Source organism: Akebia trifoliata, chromosome 5 (genome assembly GCF_017979445.1).
Source record: "Akebia trifoliata isolate Shusen 1 chromosome 5, ASM1797944v1, whole genome shotgun sequence".
Taxonomy (NCBI): domain Eukaryota; kingdom Viridiplantae; phylum Streptophyta; class Magnoliopsida; order Ranunculales; family Lardizabalaceae; genus Akebia; species Akebia trifoliata.
The window spans coordinates 716,447-740,077 of NC_141379.1; the positions used below are offsets into that span (position 1 = coordinate 716,447).

The following is a 23,631-nucleotide window of genomic DNA, read 5'->3' on the forward strand; positions in this document are numbered from 1 at the left end:
AAATGAAGGAAAATCAGTGAAAATTCAAAAAATTAAAGAGTGGGGGAGCTAATACTTATCAACAAAAGCTTATATTACCAGTCCTACGAGAACTTTAATATTTTTGCCCGACCCCTTTAGATAAATTAAATTTGATTATTTCTTTGATATTTAATAAAAGAACAAATAAAAATCAAGATACGAGGGTACAAAATTAATAAATTAAATTTGATTATTTCTTTGATGTGTAAAAGAGATTTAATTAAAGAACAAATAAGAATCAAAATATGAGGGTATAAGACTTTTATATATAACCTTTATCTCAAAGTCTGAAATAAAAAATCAAGGGTGGTTTTTTTCTTTGTATTATTTATTTTTTCCAAATAAATTAAAGATAAATGGGGTTATAAAAAATTTGGAGCGTTGTGTTTAAATCAAAACATAAGTTAAAAATTAAAAATTTAGAACCGTGGTTTTTAAAAGAAGCTGTGTTTTCTTTATGTTTTTGGTGTGGGTCCCATGTCAAAGAATGGAGGGAAAGAAGTCCCTCACGAATGATTTCAATTGTCGGCCTCTTAATATTTAGGGTGATTTAGACAATACCCTTTTTAAAATATTTGAGACACCCTTGTATTTTTTTAAGAATGATTTAAACATACCTCTTTTAAGTTTTGGAGAATATTTGAGAGACCCTTGTGTTACCCGATCCACATTCCTTGATATCAATCTTCTATGGAAGACAAATGAAAATTACCTAAATGCCCTCTATTGGTTTCTTAATTTTTAGGGTGATTTAGACAATACCCTTTTCAAAAGAATGATGATTTTCTTCCCCATCATAAAATCGTAGATCATTTGCTTTGGGCTACAAGAATCATAAATCTTTTTCTTACTTATCCTAAGGTAAATGATCTATGATTTTGTGATGGCGGCGTATGTTAGAGAGAGGCATTCGATTATCATAGTTCTTTTCAAAATATTTGAGATACCCCTATGTTTTTTAGGATGATTTAAACGTACCTCTTTAAATTTTGATGAATATTTGAGATGCCCTTGTGTTTTCAAATAAGTGTTCCTTGACATCAATCTTCTGCGGAAGACAAATGAAAATCACCTAAATGCCCTCATTTTTAACCTATAGCTAAAACCTTTAATTTTTCTTGAAAAATATGTCATCTTGATGTTCTTTAACACGTAGGATACATTATTTTTAACCCTTTCATCCTGGTCTTCAATCCATCATCTTTACCTAGTCCTCAATCTCTTCATTAGAATATCCTCAGCTTTTTTTTTTTAAAAACCAGAAATCTATTGTCTTCTACTTTCCCAAAATTGGTATCTTATTATCGAGTTTTGAAGGTTGAAAAGATATAGAATTTGCAAGTTGAAGAAGAGGTTAAAAGTATTTTACACTAGAGGTTTAAAATGATGAATTTTTGGGAGAGAACGAGGGCATTTAGATCATTATAAAGTTGGTCTTTCAAAAGAAGACCAAGGCCAAGGGGGCATGTAATCTGTTTGAAAAAACAGGGGTACTCTCAAATATTCACTAAAACATGGAGGGGTTACTCTAAATCACCTTAATTTTAACCATAATCAACTTAAGAAGAGTATTTAAGTGGGACCCACATGTGTCGGGCACTTGAAAAACCCTCTGTCAGGGTCGGTGGAGAGAAAAAGAGGTTTTATTAAGCAGGTGTTTTTGAGTGTCTGTCATGAAAAATCGCAGAACTTAATGTTTAAGAACAAAACACCGCAGAATCCGGTCAAAAAAAATAAAGCAAAAAAAAAAAAAAAAAACACTAAAAAAGCTTCATTTTTTCCTTTCTCTTGCTTTAGGGTTTTCTTTCCCTTTTGGATACGAAATCGATTAATCAATCCATCCAATTCCCGAGAATCCATTAATGCGAGCTCTAATCCAGTCGTCAGCTTCTGTTTTTTTTTTTTTTGTTGCTTTTTCTAGGGTTTCGATTGGTCCAATTGGCTACTGTTACAGAGTTTCGGTAGTAGCAGAAGTTGTGAACTTTCATGAACTCGGATATTTTATCTAATAATCTGAACGAAGGAAATCGAGCTGGATACACTATCGTGGTTAGTTGTGTTGTTGCGATTGTGGTTTGGTGATTTTTTTTATTCGGTTAGTGGTGGATTAGATGAGGAAGATTGCGTAATCTTGTTTATTTTGGAGAGAATCGGGTTTTAAAAAAAAAAATTATTGAAGGTTGAATAAGCAGGACTGTGTATCGGTTTGATGTTGATGAGGATTTGTTGCAGAGGGGAGGAAGAATCGCGGCTTCATCATGCATTTTGCGAAACTGGACGATTCTCCAATGTTTCGGAAACAGGTGATCTGTCTCATTTGTTAATCTCCAAATGGGAACTGCTGCACATTTTTGGAAATTTAGTTGTGTACAAGACAATACTTACTCTTTTACTGATTTGAATTGTTCGATTATGTATTTTTGTTGAACATGATCACCGAAATGTCTCGTATTGCTAAAATTTGGGCAAATAGGCATTCATCTTGATTCATATATTCTCAATAAACCTTGTCAAATGCTTGAAAGCAACACTTACCCATTGAACCTGAAAGGTTTTGGGGAATGTTCAAACCAAATATTCATTCCAATATTCTATTAGTTAGCTGTTGTTAACCTATTACACAAAGATATGCATTTGAAAGAAGAAGAAGTAGAGAGGTTTGGAGGGAGGGATATAGTCTCAATTCCCAGGTATGTCCAAACCATCTCTTAGAAGCCAACATCTTGGATTCCTTATGTACCAGTTAATTTAGTTATAGCAGAAAATTTGTAAAGTAGAACCCTATATAACCAAGATTACAAGTGCTCATATAAAAAAAAAATGACTATATATCAATGGACTTGTAATTATTTAATCAACTTATAACCATTCTATCAAGAAGTCAATCCTTAACTAACTTACACCAAACAGGGTTAGGGTTTGAACTGGTTAAGGCATGTGGAGGGTTGATCTCATGACCTAATCCTCCCTTCCCGAAAGGAAGAATGTGAAATTCTTTTTTTCCTTTTGATTTAAATGGTCAAACCGTCATTTAGGTAAGCTAGTAGTATTAGAATGTCCTGGTTTTTGGTGACAATGATTATCATGTTGAGCATGACCCACTGCGTGGTTCGATCGTCCAGCTTGCCATCCATATGGGTTCCACAAGCTGAATTACAAATTGGGATTAGTATAGACCAATTATTTGTGTGTGTGCATGCATGTAGAGAACGAGATACGTTGCCATTGTTAACCAACCAACTACTCCAAAAGACCGATCTGTTGGAGAAGGGGAGAACTGTGAATATAAGAGGGTCACAGGCTTAATTGGGGCATGCCTCACCCAAGAGTGGAGGAAAATATACACTCAACACGCCCTATCACCCGTAAGGGTGGAAAGATTCAAACCCGCGACCTATATAAACCAACACTCTTATACCATGTTAATCAACCAACTACTTCAAAAGACCGATCTGTTGGAGAAGGGGAGAACTATGAATATAAGAGGGTAACAGGCTTAATTGGGGTATGACTCACCCAAGAGTGGAGTAAAATATACACTCAACAGCCATGAGTGGATTGTTCCTGTTTTGTTGGATCCAAGTCAGTCTCGGCTGGGAGCAATTTTGAACTGATTCCTGAGATCGTGAATCATGATATCATGTGTGCTTGTTCTTGTGTGTGTGTGTGTGTGCACACCTTTTTTACCTTCGTTTGGAGTGCTGTTCTAAATTGACCTGTCATAAATTTTGGTTGTAGTATTTTATTGCTTGAATGCTACATTTGATTTGGAACCTTGCTTTACTTGTACCTTAAGAAAAAACTAAAAAATGCTAAAATAAAACTTGCTTTTGTTGTATTTTTCTATTCATAACACTTCATGGGCATCTCAGTTATATGCCAATACATATGGATAAGTTTGCTCTCTTGCATTTATGAATTTTAAATTTGTACATTTATGCATAAATGATTGATTTGTCTTTTTTTGGTCAAGCAGATTGAGTCTCTAGAGGAATGTGCCGAAGCATTGAGGGAGAGAAGTCTAAAGTTTCACAAAGGATGTCGAAAGTACACGTATGTCTAAATATGTACTCTGTGTATTGTGTGCAATGTTGTTAAATAGTATATGCGATTAGCACATGCTGTTCGCATATGAGATTTTGCACATTGCATATGCGATGGCATATGCTGCAAAAAAAAAAAAAAAACAAATACAGAAAAATATGCCATCGCATATTGGCAGATAGCATATTTTTAGGGTATGCGAGCGCAGTTGACAACACTGATTGTGTCTTCCCTATGACTTCAGTTTCTCTAAATACTTGCTTTTGGATAAAAGATGTGTTCCACCAAGCTATTGGTTAACAAGAATAAATATACGTCTTTACTTTGACTGATTGTGTTTAATTCTTTTAATGAAATCTTTATGGGGAAAAAGGTCTAATGGTCTTATAACCAGATTGTATTCTCTGTTACGAAAGGGTTTTCTGGCACATGGAAGTCGTACCAGCCATCTGGTAGAGAACCTTCGGATTGGCCATATGGATGGTTCCCTTGTTGAACTTACTTACCATAACCCTTTATTTTACTCTATTTTCATATTTTTTTAGGATCCCCATGTAACAAAGACATAGGCATGTGTCTTGGTGTACGAGGTTGCTACAAAGTGTCAAAACACATTGACCCCCACAGACCTATTTTGCCTACACGTCTGTATAGTTTATTCCCTATTTTGAGAAATATACCCTTTACAATGCTTTATTTTATGTTTAGCATGCATTGAAGTAAGTATATATTTATATAAATTCATTTGGATTACAATAATACAAAATTATAGCTGAAAAATATTTGAATAAGTTCAAAGATTTCTTTGTAGGGGGTAAACATATCTACAACATGTGAATACTATGGAAAAACCTTAGAAATTGAGTGACTTCTTGCATAGCATTTGGTAAAGAGCTATCAGGAGAAGGATATGCTCTGAAAACAGGTGGACCAGTGGTTCTGCCACCTTAGCTGCCATGTTTAAATCCTTGCCTTAGTAGGAACCGACTCTGTTTTGATGATGTAGAGTACCCGTCCTCAATTTTTGTTAGTCTTTGGTTTTATTCATTATCATATGTCAAAACTTGACACTGATGATATTTTGCTTTTATTGATCTTTAGGCATTTTTTCCTTAATTTTGTTCTTTATTACAGTGTTGGGTGTTAGTTCACCTAAAACTGTTTTCTTTATGGATTCATGTCCTCATATAAAACATCCTATTTTATGCAATAACATTCTTTATTTGCTTATCGATTTTACTTGATCACTCTTTTAACTAAAAAAGGCTGGGAATAGCAGTGATGTGCTGGTTTGTCTTATTATAGTCTTGGATGACTACTGAAATATTACTAAATTAGCACACATCATGAAAACTTAATGCACATTACTGGTAACTCTACCTAATAAAAAAATGTGATTTCCATCAAATTAAAAATAATACATAAACTTGGTAAACTTCTAGGTCATATAATCAGGATGGTTTCATAAAAAAATATTTTTTCTGTTTTTTTTTTAAAATTTTTTTTTTTTTTTATTATTGCAGAGAAGGGCTTGGGGAGGCTTATGACGGGGACATCGCTTTTGCAAGTGCCCTTGAAACATTTGGTGGAGGGCATAATGATCCTATTAGTGTTGCTTTTGGAGGTAAATCCTCATATGCTTAGATTTATTTTCCCCCTGTATACACTTTTCATTTGGTCGGACTTTCCTCCGAGAATAGAAGAGTCTGTGATGCTGTAAAACCAGGTTAACTCCTGGAGAAAATTACAAGGAGGATTCAAATAATAAGAATGCAGTGTTGGGGCTGAGTGATTTGAGAAGAATTTAAAAAGGATGGTTGAAAGTTATGAAGGATAAGGTTAGAGATGCAAGTATGGATGCTAATTGAGAGTTATGGCGACTAGAGTATGGGCAGAAACTAGAGGAACTTAAGTGCTGCACATGTAGAATGGATACTGATTAGGCATAAGACTAGAGAAAACAATAAGAAGAGGAAAAGAAAGTGGTTAAGACTTAAGACAGAGACTCACTACTCCTAAGGCACACCCATAAATAATCATAATGAATTGTATTACTCTACCAGCTGGAGCTTTCATACATCAAATGAATACCGTGGAAAACGTGTAAACTCTTCATTCAGTGATTTGAAAATAAGAGAAAACAGATGCCCGGGCGGCAAATTTTTCCTCTTAACAGCTTATTTCAAAATCTAAATTGTCGTAGTATTATTGGACTACTAATTCCTAAACCCAAACAGGTGTACTTAATAATAATTCGTCTACAAATTGGAAACTTATACTAGACTGAATGCGGTGCAAACTCCATCGTAGCTGTAATTAGTATTCTAAAGCTCACAAGCCATTCTTCATCATTTTGTGTATATATTATTTTGTTAATACACAAAGAAGTAATTGCGAAAGCTTAATTTTGGGAACCTTGATAGCCTTTTCAAGCAAATTCCTAGTGTCATGGGCTAGGCTTTACAATGCTACCCATGTGGCACTTGTAGTTTCTGCAAGTAAGCCAACGTGAGGCAGCATAAGATTGTAAATATCGATCCTTAAAGGCAAAAATAGTGGAGCAATCCCTCAAATACACTTTTATTGATAGGCAACAAGATGAAAACTTTCAAGGATTTGGTTGCTCTCTTGACTATTGGCTTGTTATCATATGATGATCCCTCAAGGCACACACTAAGCACTTACTAGGTTGAGAAAAGGAATCGTCAAAAGTTGGGGCCAGTCACAGTGGCCCTTATTTACAAGAATACTGCTATGGACTTAGACATGATATGGGCTCAGCTAGGGAGGAATTAAATGCAAATTACATGGACAATTATGATGACCATAGCACCTATGCATGGTGGTAAGGATCGCTGACTTTGATTCATGGGTAAGTGGTAGCTTAGTAGTACATTGACGCATTTTAACTTCATTTATGTTTTATTCCCAGCATTTTATAATGGCTCATAATGAAGGTAATTCTTCACCATCTTCATCCAGATGTATTTTTTAACAAGACAGCTAATTCTGGAAGTGATATGCCTCTGGATAGGGTTGACATAATTGTTTGCGTGGCATGCAAACTTGTTTATGCATATATAGACATTTATCTTTGCTAGTTATTACTCCTATGAACCTACTTACTTATAAATCACAATATTTTGTCTATGAATTGCAAATTGTAAATATCAAGTTATGTTTGCCCAAATACTTCAAAATGGGTGTCATATCTATATTGGATACTTCAAGGTTAAATGTTAATGTCATATTCAGACTGTATTCTTCTCGTGAACTTGTCGTATTTGGACAAGTATAAGAAATTTTCCTTTTCTTTTTTAACTCCTACTTGTATAAGACATTTGGTACTTATAATGGTTAAATTGTTGTTTCTTTAGGGCCAGTTATGACCAAATTTACAATTGCTTTGAGAGAAATTGGGACATACAAGGAAGTTCTTCGGTCCCAGGTAAACATTCTCTTCCATTTGTTACCATAAACACCGCTAACCCCCCTGTTTAACAAACAATCAACGGTGACTTTATAAGCAAATGCCTAAATGGTATTTGGTAACTGCACTCACTTAGATCATTACTCAAATAGACACTGCCAAGTAATCTTGATGATTCTTTCCATTTATAGTTCTTGCTTCTTGGCTTTTATGGATATCTCAAACTTGATATCTGTTGCACATGAGATGAGATTTTTGTTCTCTGCTAGGATTGATTCGCAGACACTGAATTTTCTATGAGTTTACCATGTTGGACACCATTGCACTGAAGTGTTGGACACATGCTTGATATATTTGTTTGAAAAAATTATTTAAATATTTGTTTTCAGCTATTATTTATATATTATTTTATATGATTATATTGTATATTAGTGTATTGGGGATCATACATCATGTTGGACAACCCAACACAGTTAATTACGCAGACAGCAGAAACCATCACCATGAGAAATCTGTCCAATCCTACCGCTTGTATCTAGTTTTTGTGTTTCTCTTGTGAAAAAAATTGAATCTCTGAACTTTTATATGATATTGAATAATATCAATAAAAAAGAATTTTGTGTTAATAATTTAAAGGAACAGCTTCAAAAACAGAAAATCATCCCCAACTCTCTTAATAACTCCATAATTATATTGTTTGGACAGATGTCCATACTTCTATATAGACTATGATTATTGTATGTAATGAACTTCTATTTATATTTTTTTTCTGCAAATCAAAGAAAGAAATTTTGAGTTCTTGGGAAGTTGCTATTTATTCAGCAATCTTGCTCCCTACTTATTCATGGCACATAGCTCATACACGATACAACCATTAACCTAGAACTTTGCGTAGTGTTTTGAATTTTTTTTGTTGCTGCCTATCAGAAGATTTTTTTTTTTTTTTTTTCTGCCTTTCACTGCATTTTTTTTATAAGCAAGCAAGTTAGTTGTTAGTAATTAGTACGTGAAAGCAGGTTTTGAACCTGGGTTGTGGTATTGATATTCACAGACTTTAATCAACTTGGGAAGCTGTCTTTCACTGCATACTTGGATTTTGTTTGGTGATAAGTTGCTACTTATGGGATATGAACTCAGTCACTGTATTGTTATCTTTAAATCTCTTATGCTCTGTACTTATTTGACGAAGACATGGACACATTTTGGTGCCCTATACTTATACAAATTGCAAACATTGACCCTCAAAAACCCTAGGCACTCAGGTGAAAAGTTGCTATTTATTGGATGTTGACTTGGACACACAATGCTATCTTTAAATCTTGTATACTCTGTACCTATGCAGTTAAGGTGCATGCATATGTCGGTATCCTATGTTAATAGAAGTGTCAAATCCATTGACCCTTAGAAACCCTATACACCTACATGTTTGTACAATCTATTCCATATGTTGAGAGATATATTTTCTAGAATAATTCACGTCAAGTGGGCAATATAAAAAGGGTGTATTTAGATAAGATAATTAAAAAAAAATCATGTAAACAATAGTTTAAAAACAATAACAAATAAAATTTTGTTAAATAGCTCTGTTCTCTTATCATTTGAGCTGTTTTTTAATGAAATTTATATCTGAGTTATAGTAATGCCTTCTAGCTGCTTCCCGCTATTGACATTTTTCAATTGGTTTTGTTAGGTTGAGCACATGCTAAATGACAGGTTATTGCAATTTGTCAACAATGATTTGCATGAAGTCAAGGTACCATTTGCTACTACCAAATTTGGTGTTTTGCATACAGAAGAACATTACCACCTGAATAATTGAATGTGAGATGAACAATATGAGGATGTTGGTATTTTTACCCGAGTGACTGAAAAGTCGAAGGGGATACCTAAAGTTGGCATTTTACTAGGGGTAACCATAGTCTCTTGCATTTTACAGGAGGATAACTCAAAATACCCAACTCTTTTAAGATATATTCGTATGCATGTAAGGCCCATACCTCTAACGCAGGGCATTAGAAACAGTGATGAACCATTCATAAAAATAAAAATAGGGGGGAATGGTGTAGAAGTGGAAGGTGTCTGTCTTTTTCAAAGCCTTAGTGGATTATGCATATGCCTCATCAGATTTCTTGCATTTGCTAATAAGACAAAGGACATTTTGGAGAAGCCCCTCCCTAGGTGAGCCTCGAGGTTTTAGGTTTCTTTTGCATTTTATTTTATTTTATTTTTTGACGGGGGTGCCCAGACCCGTAGGCCCAACTAGCACAGGGGAGAGACAATTGGCCATTTGGCTTCTTAGAGCACCATATTTTGTTTCATACACATTTTAGAACGCTACTATAGACTGAACATCATGTCTAGAATTTTATAGCGTAATGTGTGATTCTCCAGTATGCTCAAAACAGCTATTCTTTTATTAGAGTTCGTGTAACATCCGTCTCTGCTTCTCAACTTATGCAAACAGTTTCTAAGTTATGCCACAATGAATCTTTGGTTCTGCAGGAAGCTCGAAAGCGTTTTGACAGGGCTAGTCTTCTTTATGACCAGGTCTGCTTTCAAGATTAAGATTACATATTTTATCATTCTCTTACATCTACATATAAGGAATATATGCAAGTCTGTGTTGACAGGCTCACCTTGGGGTCTATGATTGGGTGAGAAAATGGATTTCCTGGGAAAATGCAATTCACCATGCATTGGATTGGGCATTTATGTGGGAAAACTGTTCTCCCAAAGACCCTAATTTTCCTGTCAAGGCTTGAAATACTGACCCTGGGCAATTGATTCTCGTCAGGGTGGGAAAATTCTAATATATTTTCAAGATTACCCCTGCCCCCACAACAAAAAATCAACCCTCTTTTGACATTTTCCGATGTCAATCGGTTACCAACAAACATTCTGTCAGAAAGTTCGGGCCTGTTTGGATACCAGGAGCAGAACTACTCTTCCAAAGAACAGGAGTTGAAGTACTCTATGGAGGAGCTGGAAAAGTAATTCTGTGCAGAAAGGGCATTTGGCAATCAACTCTATGAAGTACTGACAGAAGTACTTTTACTGGAAGTCTGTTTGGGAACCATACTGACTTCTCATGACTTCTAGAAAAAAGACCAGAATACCCTTATATTATACAGTTACTGTTTTTTTATCTTTTAGTATCATAATATGCCTTCAAACTATACTGTTTTTGACATTTTAATTATAATATTAATATAATAATATAATATAATATAAAAATATTAATATAATATAATATAATAAATATTAATATAATATAATATATATTTTAATATTAAATATTAATATAATATGTTTAAATCTATTATACTCAAAATTTAAAAAAAAAATTGACAAACTGTCTTTTAGTGTCATAATATGCCTTCAAACTATACTGTTTTTGACATTTTAACTATAAATATTAATATATTAATATAATAAATATTAATATAATATAATATAATATAATATTTTAATATTAAATATTATATAATATTTTAAATATTAAATTTAGATAATGTGTTTAAATCTATTTACTCAAAATTAAAAAAAAAATTGGCTGACTGTCTTTTAGTGTCATAATATGCCTTCAAACTATATTGTTTTTAACATTTTAACTATAAATATTAATATAATATAATATAATAAATATTAATATAATATAATATAATATTTTAAATATTAAATATTAATATAATGTGTTTAAATCCATTATACTCAAAATTTAAAAAAAAAATTGACTGACTGTCTTTTAGTGTCATAATATGCCTTCAAACTATATTGTTTTTGACATTTTAACTATAAATATTAATATAATATAATATAATATTTTAAATATTAATATTAATATAATGTGTTTAACTATAAATATTAATATAATATATATAATAAATATTAATATAATATTTTAAATATTAAATATTAATATAATGTGTTTAAATCCATTATACTCAAAATAAAAATTAATATTAATAAATGTTTCTTTCATTTGATTTAAGGCAAATGAATTAGGATATTTTCATAGAAAATTAATAAAGTTAAGGGTATTTTGGTAAAACGAACCATTAAATTTTGACTCCCCGCAAGATGAGTTTTGAGAAATAGGTTTTCTCGACTTCTTCACAAAGAGTAATTTCTTGCTCTTGCGCGGAGTAACTCTTCGAAGGAGTTGTTTATCCAAACGCATCCAAATGACTTCTAACTCCCCGCAAGAGTCAGAAGTAGCCAAGGAGTCCTATCCAAACGCCTACTTCATTTCCTGATAAAACTGTTCTTGGGAAAAGTGACGTAGTGGAAACTTGTGAATCAATAGATTCAAAAGGAATTGAGAGATTGTGTTCAATGGAACACACAAAACCAATTTGAATCAATAGATCCAATTGATAAACAAGCAATAGATTGGAAGAAGGCTCGGCTAGTGGATAACATGCTAATAGAGCAGCAAGACACAATAAATAAGTAGATTACCTGCCTTTTATTGTTGTCCGGTAACTGCTGGATTATTAACAAAGAAAGGGAAAGCTGTTTATCTCGATGTATTTTGGCAAGCAAAACTACTGTATACACAACAATAGGCCATCTAGATGTAATAAACAAAAATACTGCAGGACATTTTTTGTTGAACTTACTGGATTAACATTCACAAAGAAAGTGCAATTGTTTATGTTAGTTTTTTGGCATGCAGAACTATTGTGCAGCCATACCCTAGATAACGATTTGTTCTTTTGTGATATGAAAAGAGAGTTTATTACTGTATTTCATTGGTGCTTGGCATGTGCTGCTCAAAGTTGTGCACCTCCATTGCAAAATCAAGCAAGTTCAGTTGGGAATCACAAGGATTGTTCAGTGAAGAACTAATCTACTATCTATAATTGGAAGGCTGATTTTTTAATGTATTTTTGCATAAATCTGATGATGGTTGAATTAGTATTTTATTAATTATACATCTTAGTAATGCATTGTTTACTCTGTGAAACAGGCTCGTGAGAGGTTTCTGTCACTGAGAAAAGGCACAAGAATGGATGTCGCTACCGTCATAGAGGAGGTAGTTTCTAAAATTGGTTTGTCTTCAAGGGAAAGGTTTTACTCATTCTTATGCAGAGTGATCTTAGTATTTACTGTCATATCCTTCTTTCTTCAAATTCTGATATGGTTTAGAGATATTCCAGGAACTTCACAATGCAAGGTCTACATTCGAGCAAGCCCGCTTCACTCTGGTATGTGAATTTCTTGCACGCATTTGTTTTGTCCAGTATCGATCTTTTCTGAGATTCCAAATTCAAATAAGTCACCACAATAGTAGCTGCAAACTGAGCTTAATAGGTTCTCTTTACACAGGTTAGTGCTCTTTCTACTGTTGAAGCCAAAAAGAGGTTTGAATTTTTGGAGGCTGTCAGTGGGACAATGGACGCTCATCTTCGTTATTTCAAACAGGTAAGTCATATGGTAGCATTTCTCCTCCTTTTTAACATGCTTCATTGCCTTTTTGCTGCTGCTGAACCTTCTAATTTTGGATTTTGACATAGGGTTATGAACTATTGCATCAGATGGAGCCATATATCCACCAGGTTTGTTATTTACTTGTCTGTATTTTGAGACAGTTAATTTCCCTTGCTTATTTACATTTGAATGCATCACCATCATTGTTATTGTCTTCGTCATCATTATCTCATCCAAACTATTCTGGGTTGGTTTATTAAGCATTTGAATGCATAGTTTGGCATTTTGTTCCAGAACATCCTGGCTTACTTGTTGCTAGTCTTGCTTTTTTGAATCATATGAGAGGATGACCAAAAGGCACATCAGTAAAGCTCATGACAAGGCTGTGATTCGTTCCCAAGCTAGATCTAGAATGGTGGAAATATTCATCTTGAATAAAGAGAGGGTGATGGCCAATAGGTTGTCACTTCATGGTTGTTGCATCATTGTTGTAACTCAGGGCCCTCTGGACTATTAATAACTATGCCTCTATCTAATCTATAAGATGAATGATGCCAGCGTTGCTGATGTAGGACATTTGTGACAGAAACTTGATGTTTAACCTAGAAAAATGCAGCAGATTTTTTTTTTCTCACATTGTCACATTTGTAGGACTTCCAAATTCCAATTAGGATTTGAAGAATAGGTATAGAACAAGGATTTAGAGGGATGAAATGTGGTTTATGATACATACTGTTTTATGAGGATGATCATCATCATGAAAGCCTTATATCCCAAAAATTTGGGGTCGGCTAAATGAATCTTATTCCTCCATTCAATGCTGTCCAAAGCCACGTGTTCTGTCATATCTGCTATCACTATCTTAATCTACATTCTTGTGGTCCTTCTTTTTTGTTCTCTTAGAACCTTCAACTTGTTTATACTCCTGACTGGGGCTGTAATTGGCCTTTGTTGAATCTGCCCAAACTATCTCAATCAATTTTTCCTTAGTTCATTGCCTATTGGAGCCATTCCTACAGTTTCTGAAATGCATACATTTTTAATTATAACTTTCCTAGTGTTTCTACTCATCCATCTCAAAATCCCTGTCTTCATTACGCTCAATCTATTAACATGATGCCTCTTTACCACCTAACATTCAACTTCATAAAGCATAGCAGGTCTTATTACCATCTTATAGAATTTTCCTTTTAGTTTGATCATATGCTACAATCATTTAGTTATTCAGTCCTTTTGTATAATAGACCCAAGGTAAGGAAGATGGTCACATCAGGGTATTTCGAGACGATCAATTTTACTAGACATTCATCTTCATGGATGTCAGACACTGAATTTACACTCCACTTACCACATACGTGGTCTTGGTTCTACTTATTCTAAAGCCCTAGGATTCCAACACCTCTCTCCATGATTCTAATTTTGTTTTGACTCCCTCACTAGTCTCATCAACTAATACTTATCGTTCGCAAATGACATGATCAGGGATTGTATTGAGCTGCAAAATTTCCTGGACTAATTTTTAAAACTGAGAACTATTAAAATTCCTGGATTGGTTGTTTTGCAGGTGCTGACTTATGCACAACAGTCGAGAGAAAGATCCAACTATGAGCAAGCAGCTCTTACTGAAAGAATGCAAGAGTACAAGAGACAGATTGATCGAGAAAGCCGGTGGTCTTCAAATGGCTCACATGGTTCGCCTAATGGGGATGGTATACAAGCCATTGGTAGAAGTTCACATAAATTGATAGAAGCAGTTATGCAATCTGCTGCAAAAGGGAAGGTATCTACAAAGGAACTCTTTAATTAATAAGGAACTCCCGTACAAGTTTCAAGTTTACCATAGAAAATTGCTGGGTGAAGAGTTGGCAACTGAAAAGCTGTGTAAAAGTTGATTTCCTTTACGAAATGTTTCTTGTTCTTATAAGATCCTGGCTTCACTTTCACATCTGAAAAAATGCATAAAATATTTTAGGTTCAAACAATTCGACAAGGTTACCTTTCAAAGCGTTCATCAAATTTGAGAGGTGACTGGAAGAGGAGGTTTTTCGTTCTTGATAGCCGGGGAATGCTGTACTATTATCGCAAGCAATGTAACAAACCATCTGTAAGTTATTAGCTGAAAAAATAAAGTAGGATGTAGGGTGTTTAAAATTATTCTTTTATTTTATCCTCTTGAGATGGCTTTGTATTATATGGTTAAGGCTGATTGTATACATTTAGGGAGCTGGGGGTCAACTTTCCAATCAGAGGAATAATTCTTCTGAACTTAGTTCTGGATTGCTAAGCCGGTGGCTTTCTTCTCATTATCATGGTGGGGTGCATGATGAGAAATCTGTTGCTCATCACACGGTGAACCTACTTACATCAACAATAAAAGTTGATGCAGACCAGTCAGATTTGAGATTCTGCTTCAGGATTATTTCGCCATCAAAGAACTACACTTTGCAGGTACAATTTTAGAACTCAGTTTGCACCATTGGTTCATGTTTTTTATTTTATACCTAAAATAAATTCATAGTAACATAATCCCTCCAACTAATAATTGGATTGATCAATCGAGGGTTTCTTTTGTGGGATAAATCCTGAAGTATATTTGGGTATATACTTTGTTGGCACAGGCAGAGAGTGCAATGGATCAAATGGACTGGATTGAAAAGATAACAGGAGTTATTGCATCACTGCTTAGTTCCCAGATACCTGAGCAAGTAAATATTACAAATGTGTGCATTGCATGTATCCATCGATTACTTGCACTTACATAGTTATATTCAGAATCTATTTCTTCTCTATAATTGGAGAGATCTTTAGTTTATTAGCATTAGTTTATAAATTACTGATTTATTATACTTCAGCATCTCCCTACTCGTCCCATGGGCACCGGTCATCATCGCTCTGCTAGTGATAGTAGTTCGTTTGAGAGTTCCACTGATTTTGATCACCCAGCAACTGAAGAATGCACATCCGAGAGGAACCTCATCACTGGCCATCGTGAACATTCATCTAGAAGTTCACAGCAGCAACGGTTAAATATGAAATGTGAGAAACCAATAGATGTTCTGAGAAGAGTATGTGGAAATGATAAATGTGCTGATTGCGGTGCTCCTGAGCCAGACTGGGCATCTCTAAACCTTGGTGTTCTTGTATGCATTGAATGTTCGGGTGTTCATCGTAATCTTGGTGTACATATTTCAAAGGTAAACTAAGTTTCATCAAATTGCTTTATTTTAATTAAGGTTCCAAAATAAGAATAGTGAATGGTATTTGTAGATAATTTTCAGTATTACATAAGTTGCCAAATAATCACCAACTATTGTTGTTTCTGTTCCATATTTAGGTTTACACTTTCTGCCGTGTACTTTTTGTTATTTGCTTTGATTGGAAGTTAGATAGGGCTACCTTCAGCTACTTCATTTTTCAAAATCTTATTGACTCCAGATATCTCTGTTGATTGTGAATAATGTTATAGGTATTTGCGAATTTCTTTTTTAAAAAGTTTTTCTTAAATGATCTAGGAATTTCATGTAAAGGAAACAAAATTGCAAGTCCTGATTAGTCTTGCCTGATGCATTTATAGTAGTATTAGTGATTTTCCCACAATGTAGGAATGCACGCAATAATATATTGGTTAATTTTGTACTCAGTGCGGATAACCATGCACCTACTTCTAAGGCACATTTAACACTACATTTAGCCTTGTTGGAACTATATATGATCCAAAGACCATGCAAGCTTCTGCTCAAGAATACCAAGCGCCACCACTGAATTGGTTTCTGTATCAATATGATATGATGTTGGTACTGGACCAGGCGAAGATACTTGCAGAAATAGTATTTTCATTGTATGTTATATTATTTATTTTATGCTAATTCCTTACATTTTCATATATTTAAGATTATAAATTACAAAGAATCTTTGTATAGAGTATAGACTTTGCGGGTGTCAAGAGTTTGGTTAATTTCTAAAGAATAGTTAGAACACACCACTTCTAGGCACCTCATAAATACCAAATAATAACATTTTTCAGAAACTACAAATGGTCAATCCAAAGGTGTCAGCTTGCTAAGTTGGTTGAAGTCTCTGAGTGTTGATTCAACGGCCTAGGTCCAAAACCCACCTTCAACTACTAGTTGCTAACCACAATCCTGCTTGTTTATCCATTGGAACAAATTTCTCTCAACAAATGCGTCTTAAGCAAATAAGCTCTGTAGGACCAATGCATAAGCTATTAAGGACCATTAGAGGTATGTGTGTGGCCTTACACATGCATCCCATACACAGATCTATGCAAACATGATATTTGTTAGTATGAGTGATATGCTCTCCCTGGTAGTTGACCTCTGCAAAGTAATAGTTACATTATTATTTATTTATTTTGGTCAGTAGTAGTGCTTACATTATAACTTATGCTTGTAGGTAAGGTCGCTGACACTTGATGTTAAAGTCTGGGAGCCTTCTGTTATAAGTTTGTTTCAATCACTGGGTAATACATATGCTAACTCAGTCTGGGAAGAATTATTAGACTTGAGTGGTACTTTTTTGGATGATGACTTACCTACCAGGTGAATAATAGATAACATGTTAGCCTCCAAATTGAGTATTTAACAAGATAATACTGAAACTGACACGTTAGTATTGTGATGCAGATTCTCTAAGTCTGATAAACACCAATTAATTCCTATCAGTAAACCTAGTCCTTCTGATCATATATCAATAAAAGAGAAGTTCATTCATGCAAAGGTATTGTCCTGAACAAATCTATACATCTTTTCGGTCCATTTTGGTTGGAAGTTGTAACATGCGAACACTTCACTTTTTTAACAAATCTAAATTTATTCAGAACAATTGTTTTTAAATTTTTTAGTATTTAGGTGTTATTCTCTTTAGGTGGATAAACACTAAATTTCTGAGCTGTGGTTTGAACTTATATTAGCTTATGTTACATTTTATATGAACTAAAGTCATTTTGCACACACCAATTTTGTGTGCCTGACACAATCAATGCACCGACATATACACACCTGTGTCATTGTTAGTTGTCTCTGTCATGATCTTTTGAGTTATTGGACATCCAAAAGTTCCATGTGGCATGCTGTTTCAGGCCCATCGACCCAATGACCTTTAGTTTTGACCCACCACTTGGTGGACCTATGCACCTAAAATCAGCATGTTGGTGATTTCTAGTCGTTGGTTTTGAGCATGTCATCATGAACTGGAACAACGGGTAAAAATAAACTAGGGTTTTCAAGCCCCTGATGAAAAATGCTCATAACCATCAGGTAGAATCATAAATCAGGTTCATTTTGGGTGTTTAGGTCTGTCTAAATGTCGGCAAAACATTGATGGGAGCAGTGGTAAGTACGTCAAAAGGTGGCAATATGGCAAACCCATAATAGACATGTTATTTGTCATTCCTAAGGTTATTTAAATCATGATACTTTCTATCAGCACCTGCTCTACAGATCTTCACTATTTTAAATATGCTTTGTATTCTGTTTTGATGTTCATCGATATATATGAGAAACAATTTCTTTTAGCTTTTAATTGCCTTGTTTGTTAATTTAGGGATCTAGAATTGAAGTCTGTTCTCTACTTTCAGTATGCAGAAAAGCTTTTTGTGCGCAGACCAAAGGAGGATCGGCATCTTCTTTCTGTGGCTCATCAGATGTGGGACAGTGTCCGTACCAATGACAAGAAAGCAGTGTATCGCCATATCATCAACTCCAATGCAGATGTCAATGCAGTGCATGGGCAAGCATCATTTAGTACATCAGTAACTCTAGCAAAAGTAATGTTGCAAGAAAAGCCAAGCCTTAGCTGCCACTCTGGCCGTCTAGCAAATGATTCTTTGGACAAGGCTTTCGCTGCGAGTTCTTTGAACTCAGTAAGTACGAGCGAGGACCAGAATTTGGAGGAATGTCTCGAGGGCTGCTCCTTGCTTCACCTTGCATGTCAAACAGCTGACATTGGCATGATAGAACTTCTTTTACAGTATGGTGCGAATATTAATGCTCCTGATTCAAGAGGCCAGACACCATTGCACCATTGTATTCTCAGAGGCAGAACTGTGTTTGCCAAACTTCTGCTCTCAAGGTTACCTTCATTATCCTTCCCCCCTTTTTCCATGATTGCTCGTGGTTTTAAATCTTGTCCGAGACGACTTGTCCAATACGTCTTGGTATCATCCACCAACAAGACGGATAGACAAGTCAAACATATTCGACGAGATTTAAAACCATAACTTCATTTGTCTCATTGTTGAATGAGACAACTCAAATGTATCGGAAAATTCATCTGAGATGACTTGGTCTCATTCATGGATGAGACGTCAAAACGAGTTTTAAAACTGTGTGATTGTTTCAATATTCTATTCTTCTTGGATTTTAATGTAACCACCATTACTTTCAATTCATATTAATCATTATTTCAAAATTGCATTATCTTGACTCAAAACTGACTCTGGTGGCAGGGGAGCCAACCCACGGGCCGTAGATAAGGATGATAAAACTCCTTTACAACATGCAGCAGATTCAACCTTCATTGATGACGAAATCCTAGCGCTGTTAGCGGATACAAACAGATAACATTTCTATATATGAAAGGTATGATTTTTATATTCTCATATACTATAAATTTTGGGGCTGATTCCCCATTGTAGGGAACATACAACAGTGGTTTTGCGATGCCCGTGGGTGTCTGTGCATAATGGACCTTAGAGTGTAAGTTAAAATAGGCCCGTCTTTCTCGAGTCCAAAGAGGCTGCTAGAGGCCCTGTAGTGTGAGATATTTGTTCAATATTTATCTGGTTTGTTTTTTCTTACGTTTTTTTTTTTTTTTTCTTAAGATTTTTGGGGTTTGCGTGTGGTGGTTGTATATTGGGTTTTCTAATCATTTCCCCCCCTTTTATAAAGTTTATGGGAAGCATTGCTGGGACTTTTACTAATATGATTTTAAAATATAAAAAAAAAGGTGTGAAATCAATTTTACTGATGCTGGGTTACACAATGCTGCAAATCATTTGCAAATGCAAATAATTTTTTGTTACAGTATACCAATATACAAATCTTTGCATTCCAAGAGGAAACCTCCATCTATGGAATCTCTTTCCAGATTCGAGACAAGAAAGGCTACTAAACTGTGGGTGGTATCTAAAATTAACTGAGCAGAAAAAATCTAGACCAATAACCTGAAAATTTGTGGCATGGAGTGGAGTTTTTGTTTTGTTTTATCCAAGGGTTGGTGTAGGTTCTAAATCATGTGGAGAATGTAACACCTACAAATCTTTGATGAATCACTTAAATCCAAATGGCTAGATTCCCTAATTGGCATCCTTGGTGCTTTTTATGATTGATATTTCCTCCCCATTTTGACAGTTTGTTTTAATTTTGATTGGTGCAGTGTTGCTGTTCCAGTTATAAATTTGCTTTACAAGCTCAGGGTTTGTGCACAATACCATCATAGTATGATTTGATACATTAGTAAAACAAATCATCTACAAGTCACAAAATTCTCTGAATTTTTCAAAAAATACCTAAATTTCTCCGAATTAAGGGTTAGCCGACTAAATTGACACATTATTTGACGATTTCTCAATTAATCATGGTAACATTTTTACACTTTCACTTGCAAAAAAAAAATAATAATAAATCTGACATTTTAACATCAGGAAGAAGAAAGGTAGAAATTTATAAGCTTTGGTAAGAAATCTAAAAAAATTGTACGATCTCCCAAAATTTACTGATTTATTTATGTTGCATTCCCGAATTAATCAAATAGAAACCCCACCAAATAATTATGGAATCTGAACTTTGTTACTATGCTGGAAACCAAACCAGCCTATACGATCTTTTTTTTTTTTTTTAAATGGAAGAATGAGACGAAGAAATTTTAGCAATATAAACCCCCCAAGGTCAAATTTTATTCATTCAAAAACTTGAATTACTTAATTCAAATTAGTCCATGGTTTCCACTCCTCGGTGCCATAAAAAGATGCATGGTTTCAAATCTCATCTGCCACAGATAACTCATCCGAGATCATGTCAATCTCACTCATGAGTGAGGTGATATATTTTGTGTGATCCTCCTCCATTCACCATGTATCGTCTGTCCAAGACTCCAAGTAGTGGTCGAGCCTTGTAGGAGATCATCATTTAAGTTCCTTAATAGTTGGTCTAGAAGCTTGAATGCAAGTTTTATGATTGGTTAATGCGCTTCAGAAATCAGAACTTAATTATATCCAAACAAACGAGGCTTAAATCCACAAATCTACAGAGAATCAGAGATTGATTTCTAGGTTGGTCTTTGTGGGGGGAAATTCTCAAGTACAGACACGTGGCTCGAATGAAGTTCGGAAGATAGACTTGAAGCTCGGAAGAACTACTATATGTGCCCAGTTGATTCGATATGTGCCCAGTTGATTCCATTCCTCGGACGCATGGACGCCCAGCTCGTGTCTGCACCACAAATCCGTCAAGTAGCACGAATGACGTGTTCCGTGAATATCAAATGCCAAGATAGGTCGGCGAGACGAGTTTGACAGATGTGCCATTGATTGATAACTCTGGCAGCCCATATCATGTCAGATTAGCTCTGATTATTCCAGGATTGACAGAGCAGTTGCAACTACTCCCGCAGTTTACATGTCAGAGAGTAAGCTAACTGTCCTGAGTCACCTCAGAGAATGACACAGAAAATGATCAAATTAGATGCTTATAAAAGGAAGAGGACCATGGGTAAAAGAGGGAGTTCTTTTCTTCTTCTCTCTGAAATTAGATTAAGATTTATAGACTTGATTGTCTTAGTGTCTAACTTGATCGTCGAAGTGGGCTAATTCGTAGGTCCGCCCGAGCAAAGAGATGAAGGAATATTGTAGACCAGAAATCAGCATCTACAGTCTTCAACATCACTCACAACTCGGACGAGTCATCTCGGTCTTGTTGGGTCACAAGACGAGAAACTGAGTTTTAAAATCATGAGTAGATGTGGTCTCTTAAAACTACCGAACATGAGCACTTCCAAGGATTTCAACCTTATCCAGAATTCCAGATACAAATATCTCATCTACCTTATCTCCCAACACACCAATAAATTGGAAGCACTCACTCCTCTCATTGCCACTTCTCCAAATCCCATCTTTTACAGAACCCCATCCAACATGCAGACAGCTTTGTGCTTTGCACCTTCCCTTCCACCTCTAATACCCACCAAAACCTCCACCACACAATTAAGAATTCTTCCAAAGCTTGCTTCACGATGTCTCCCAATCAAAGCTACCCCCGAAGCCTCCGATGCTTCTACAGTTGATTATAGCTCCTTGACCTCGTAAGCCACTTTGTTCCTTCCCTTTGTATCCTCGATTACGGATATTAAAAAAAAATGTGATGAAGTTTAATCTATTTTGTAGTGTATTTCCTGCAGAAGCTTGTGACACAATTGGAGGAGATGCTTGCGACGCAAAAATGTATCCTGAAGCGAAACTTAAACCAGAGGACAAAAGCACACCGAGCAAGAAAATCGAAGAGTCGGTCGATAGAGAATATATCGAGTATAACGATCCCAAAACGTAAGATCTCACACTACCCACACTTGTAATTTTATAGTTTTGAATTGTTTTTTGCATAAATTATACAAAGCTGGGATGCCGCCTAACTGCACTATGTCGATTAATGTTACAGAGTGTTCTTAGAAGAGGCTTGTGATGATCTTGGCGGAGAATTCTGTCAGCCCGAGTACCAGAAGTCGGTCAACTAAAATGAACTCACGTACAAATAACTATTGAGAATCTATTCCAACTCTTTTTCTTCTTCTTTTGTTTTTCGTGTTTTGTTGTAAATGGACTATACTTGGCGCTGTAACTATGGAATAAAGACTTCTTCTAGAATGCTGTATTGTAGTTAACTTGAAAGATTAAAATATGAAACATAGAATTCCACAAACTACTTCTCTCAAGCTCATGTTCATCAGTGTGTCTATGGGACCTAAACATAAAGCATGACCAACCTACAGTTACACCACACTAGCAGTGTCACTCATCCATGACTCTTGAGGCCTGTTAACAATAACTGACCTGACTTGTTCATGATCAGCCCAATAACCCTCCAAAGCACAACTCAAAAGCAATATGCAGTTTTGACAATCAAGTAGAAGATGATCTAAAGATGCATCATCGTCAAAGTCCAACTAAGAGAATCTTATTCCTCCATATTCACAAAGATCTTAAGCGATGGCTGATCTTTGTGAGGCTTTCTCGGCCTCCTTATATTTTTTCCCTCTCTTCAATATATTATACTCTTCAAAAAAAAAAAGAAGGATCTTAAGTGATGGCTTCCATATAGTCGTATTTGCACCAACACATCAATAGAAGTCCTTTCGCTCTTCCTCTCACACTTGTAAAACCTCCAACATACATAACCCATCTCACTATTGTTGTCATCGGTCTTCATTTGCACAAGACTATATCATCTCAACAACGACAACGATTTTTTTTTTGTGTTTTTGGGATTTCTTCTCCTTTGGTCAAAGATGAGTAAAGATTTTGAGGGAGTGTGCTTCCAAGATTTTGTGTTTAATTAGGAAGTAATTTGTTGTTAGTTCTATCTCCCGCCGGGAGTGTAATTTTTCTTTCTTTCTTTGTATTTTGTCTTATTTTTGAGGGCTTTCTCAGCCTCCTCTTCTCTTTTTTCTTCATTAATATAATTTATATTTAT

General features: G+C 35.1%; 2 protein-coding genes across 5 annotated transcripts; both read left to right on the forward strand.

The window, feature by feature from the left end:
• The first annotated feature begins 1,693 nt into the window (after positions 1–1,693).
• LOC147400776 (ADP-ribosylation factor GTPase-activating protein AGD3-like) lies at positions 1,694–19,744 on the forward strand. Of its 4 annotated transcripts, none has more exons than XM_086441795.1 (20): positions 1,698–2,070; positions 2,254–2,324; positions 3,998–4,074; positions 5,589–5,689; positions 7,443–7,513; positions 9,186–9,248; positions 9,998–10,042; positions 12,468–12,533; positions 12,658–12,705; positions 12,827–12,922; positions 13,015–13,056; positions 14,493–14,708; positions 14,901–15,032; positions 15,149–15,376; positions 15,547–15,648; positions 15,781–16,122; positions 17,342–17,487; positions 17,572–17,665; positions 18,525–19,018; positions 19,395–19,744. In XM_086441795.1, the coding sequence occupies exons 2-20, from the start codon at positions 2,280–2,282 to the stop codon at positions 19,507–19,509; spliced, it is 2,523 nt and encodes an 840-aa protein (XP_086297921.1). In that variant the 5' UTR covers positions 1,698–2,070; positions 2,254–2,279; the 3' UTR covers positions 19,510–19,744. The 4 variants fall into 4 exon arrangements, with proteins under 4 accessions (XP_086297924.1, XP_086297921.1, XP_086297923.1 ...); XM_086441797.1 differs by having other exon boundaries at positions 1,700–2,070; positions 15,547–15,633; XM_086441796.1 differs by lacking the exon at positions 1,698–2,070 and having other exon boundaries at positions 2,232–2,324.
• A 2,170-nt stretch (positions 19,745–21,914) lies between these two features.
• Positions 21,915–22,860, forward strand: CCL (CCR-like protein). Its single transcript, XM_086441802.1, has 3 exons — positions 21,915–22,246; positions 22,329–22,487; positions 22,600–22,860. Exons 1-3 carry the CDS (start codon positions 21,930–21,932, stop codon positions 22,673–22,675), a joined length of 552 nt encoding a protein of 183 aa, XP_086297928.1. The 5' UTR covers positions 21,915–21,929; the 3' UTR covers positions 22,676–22,860.
• Positions 22,861–23,631: the final 771 nt, after the last annotated feature.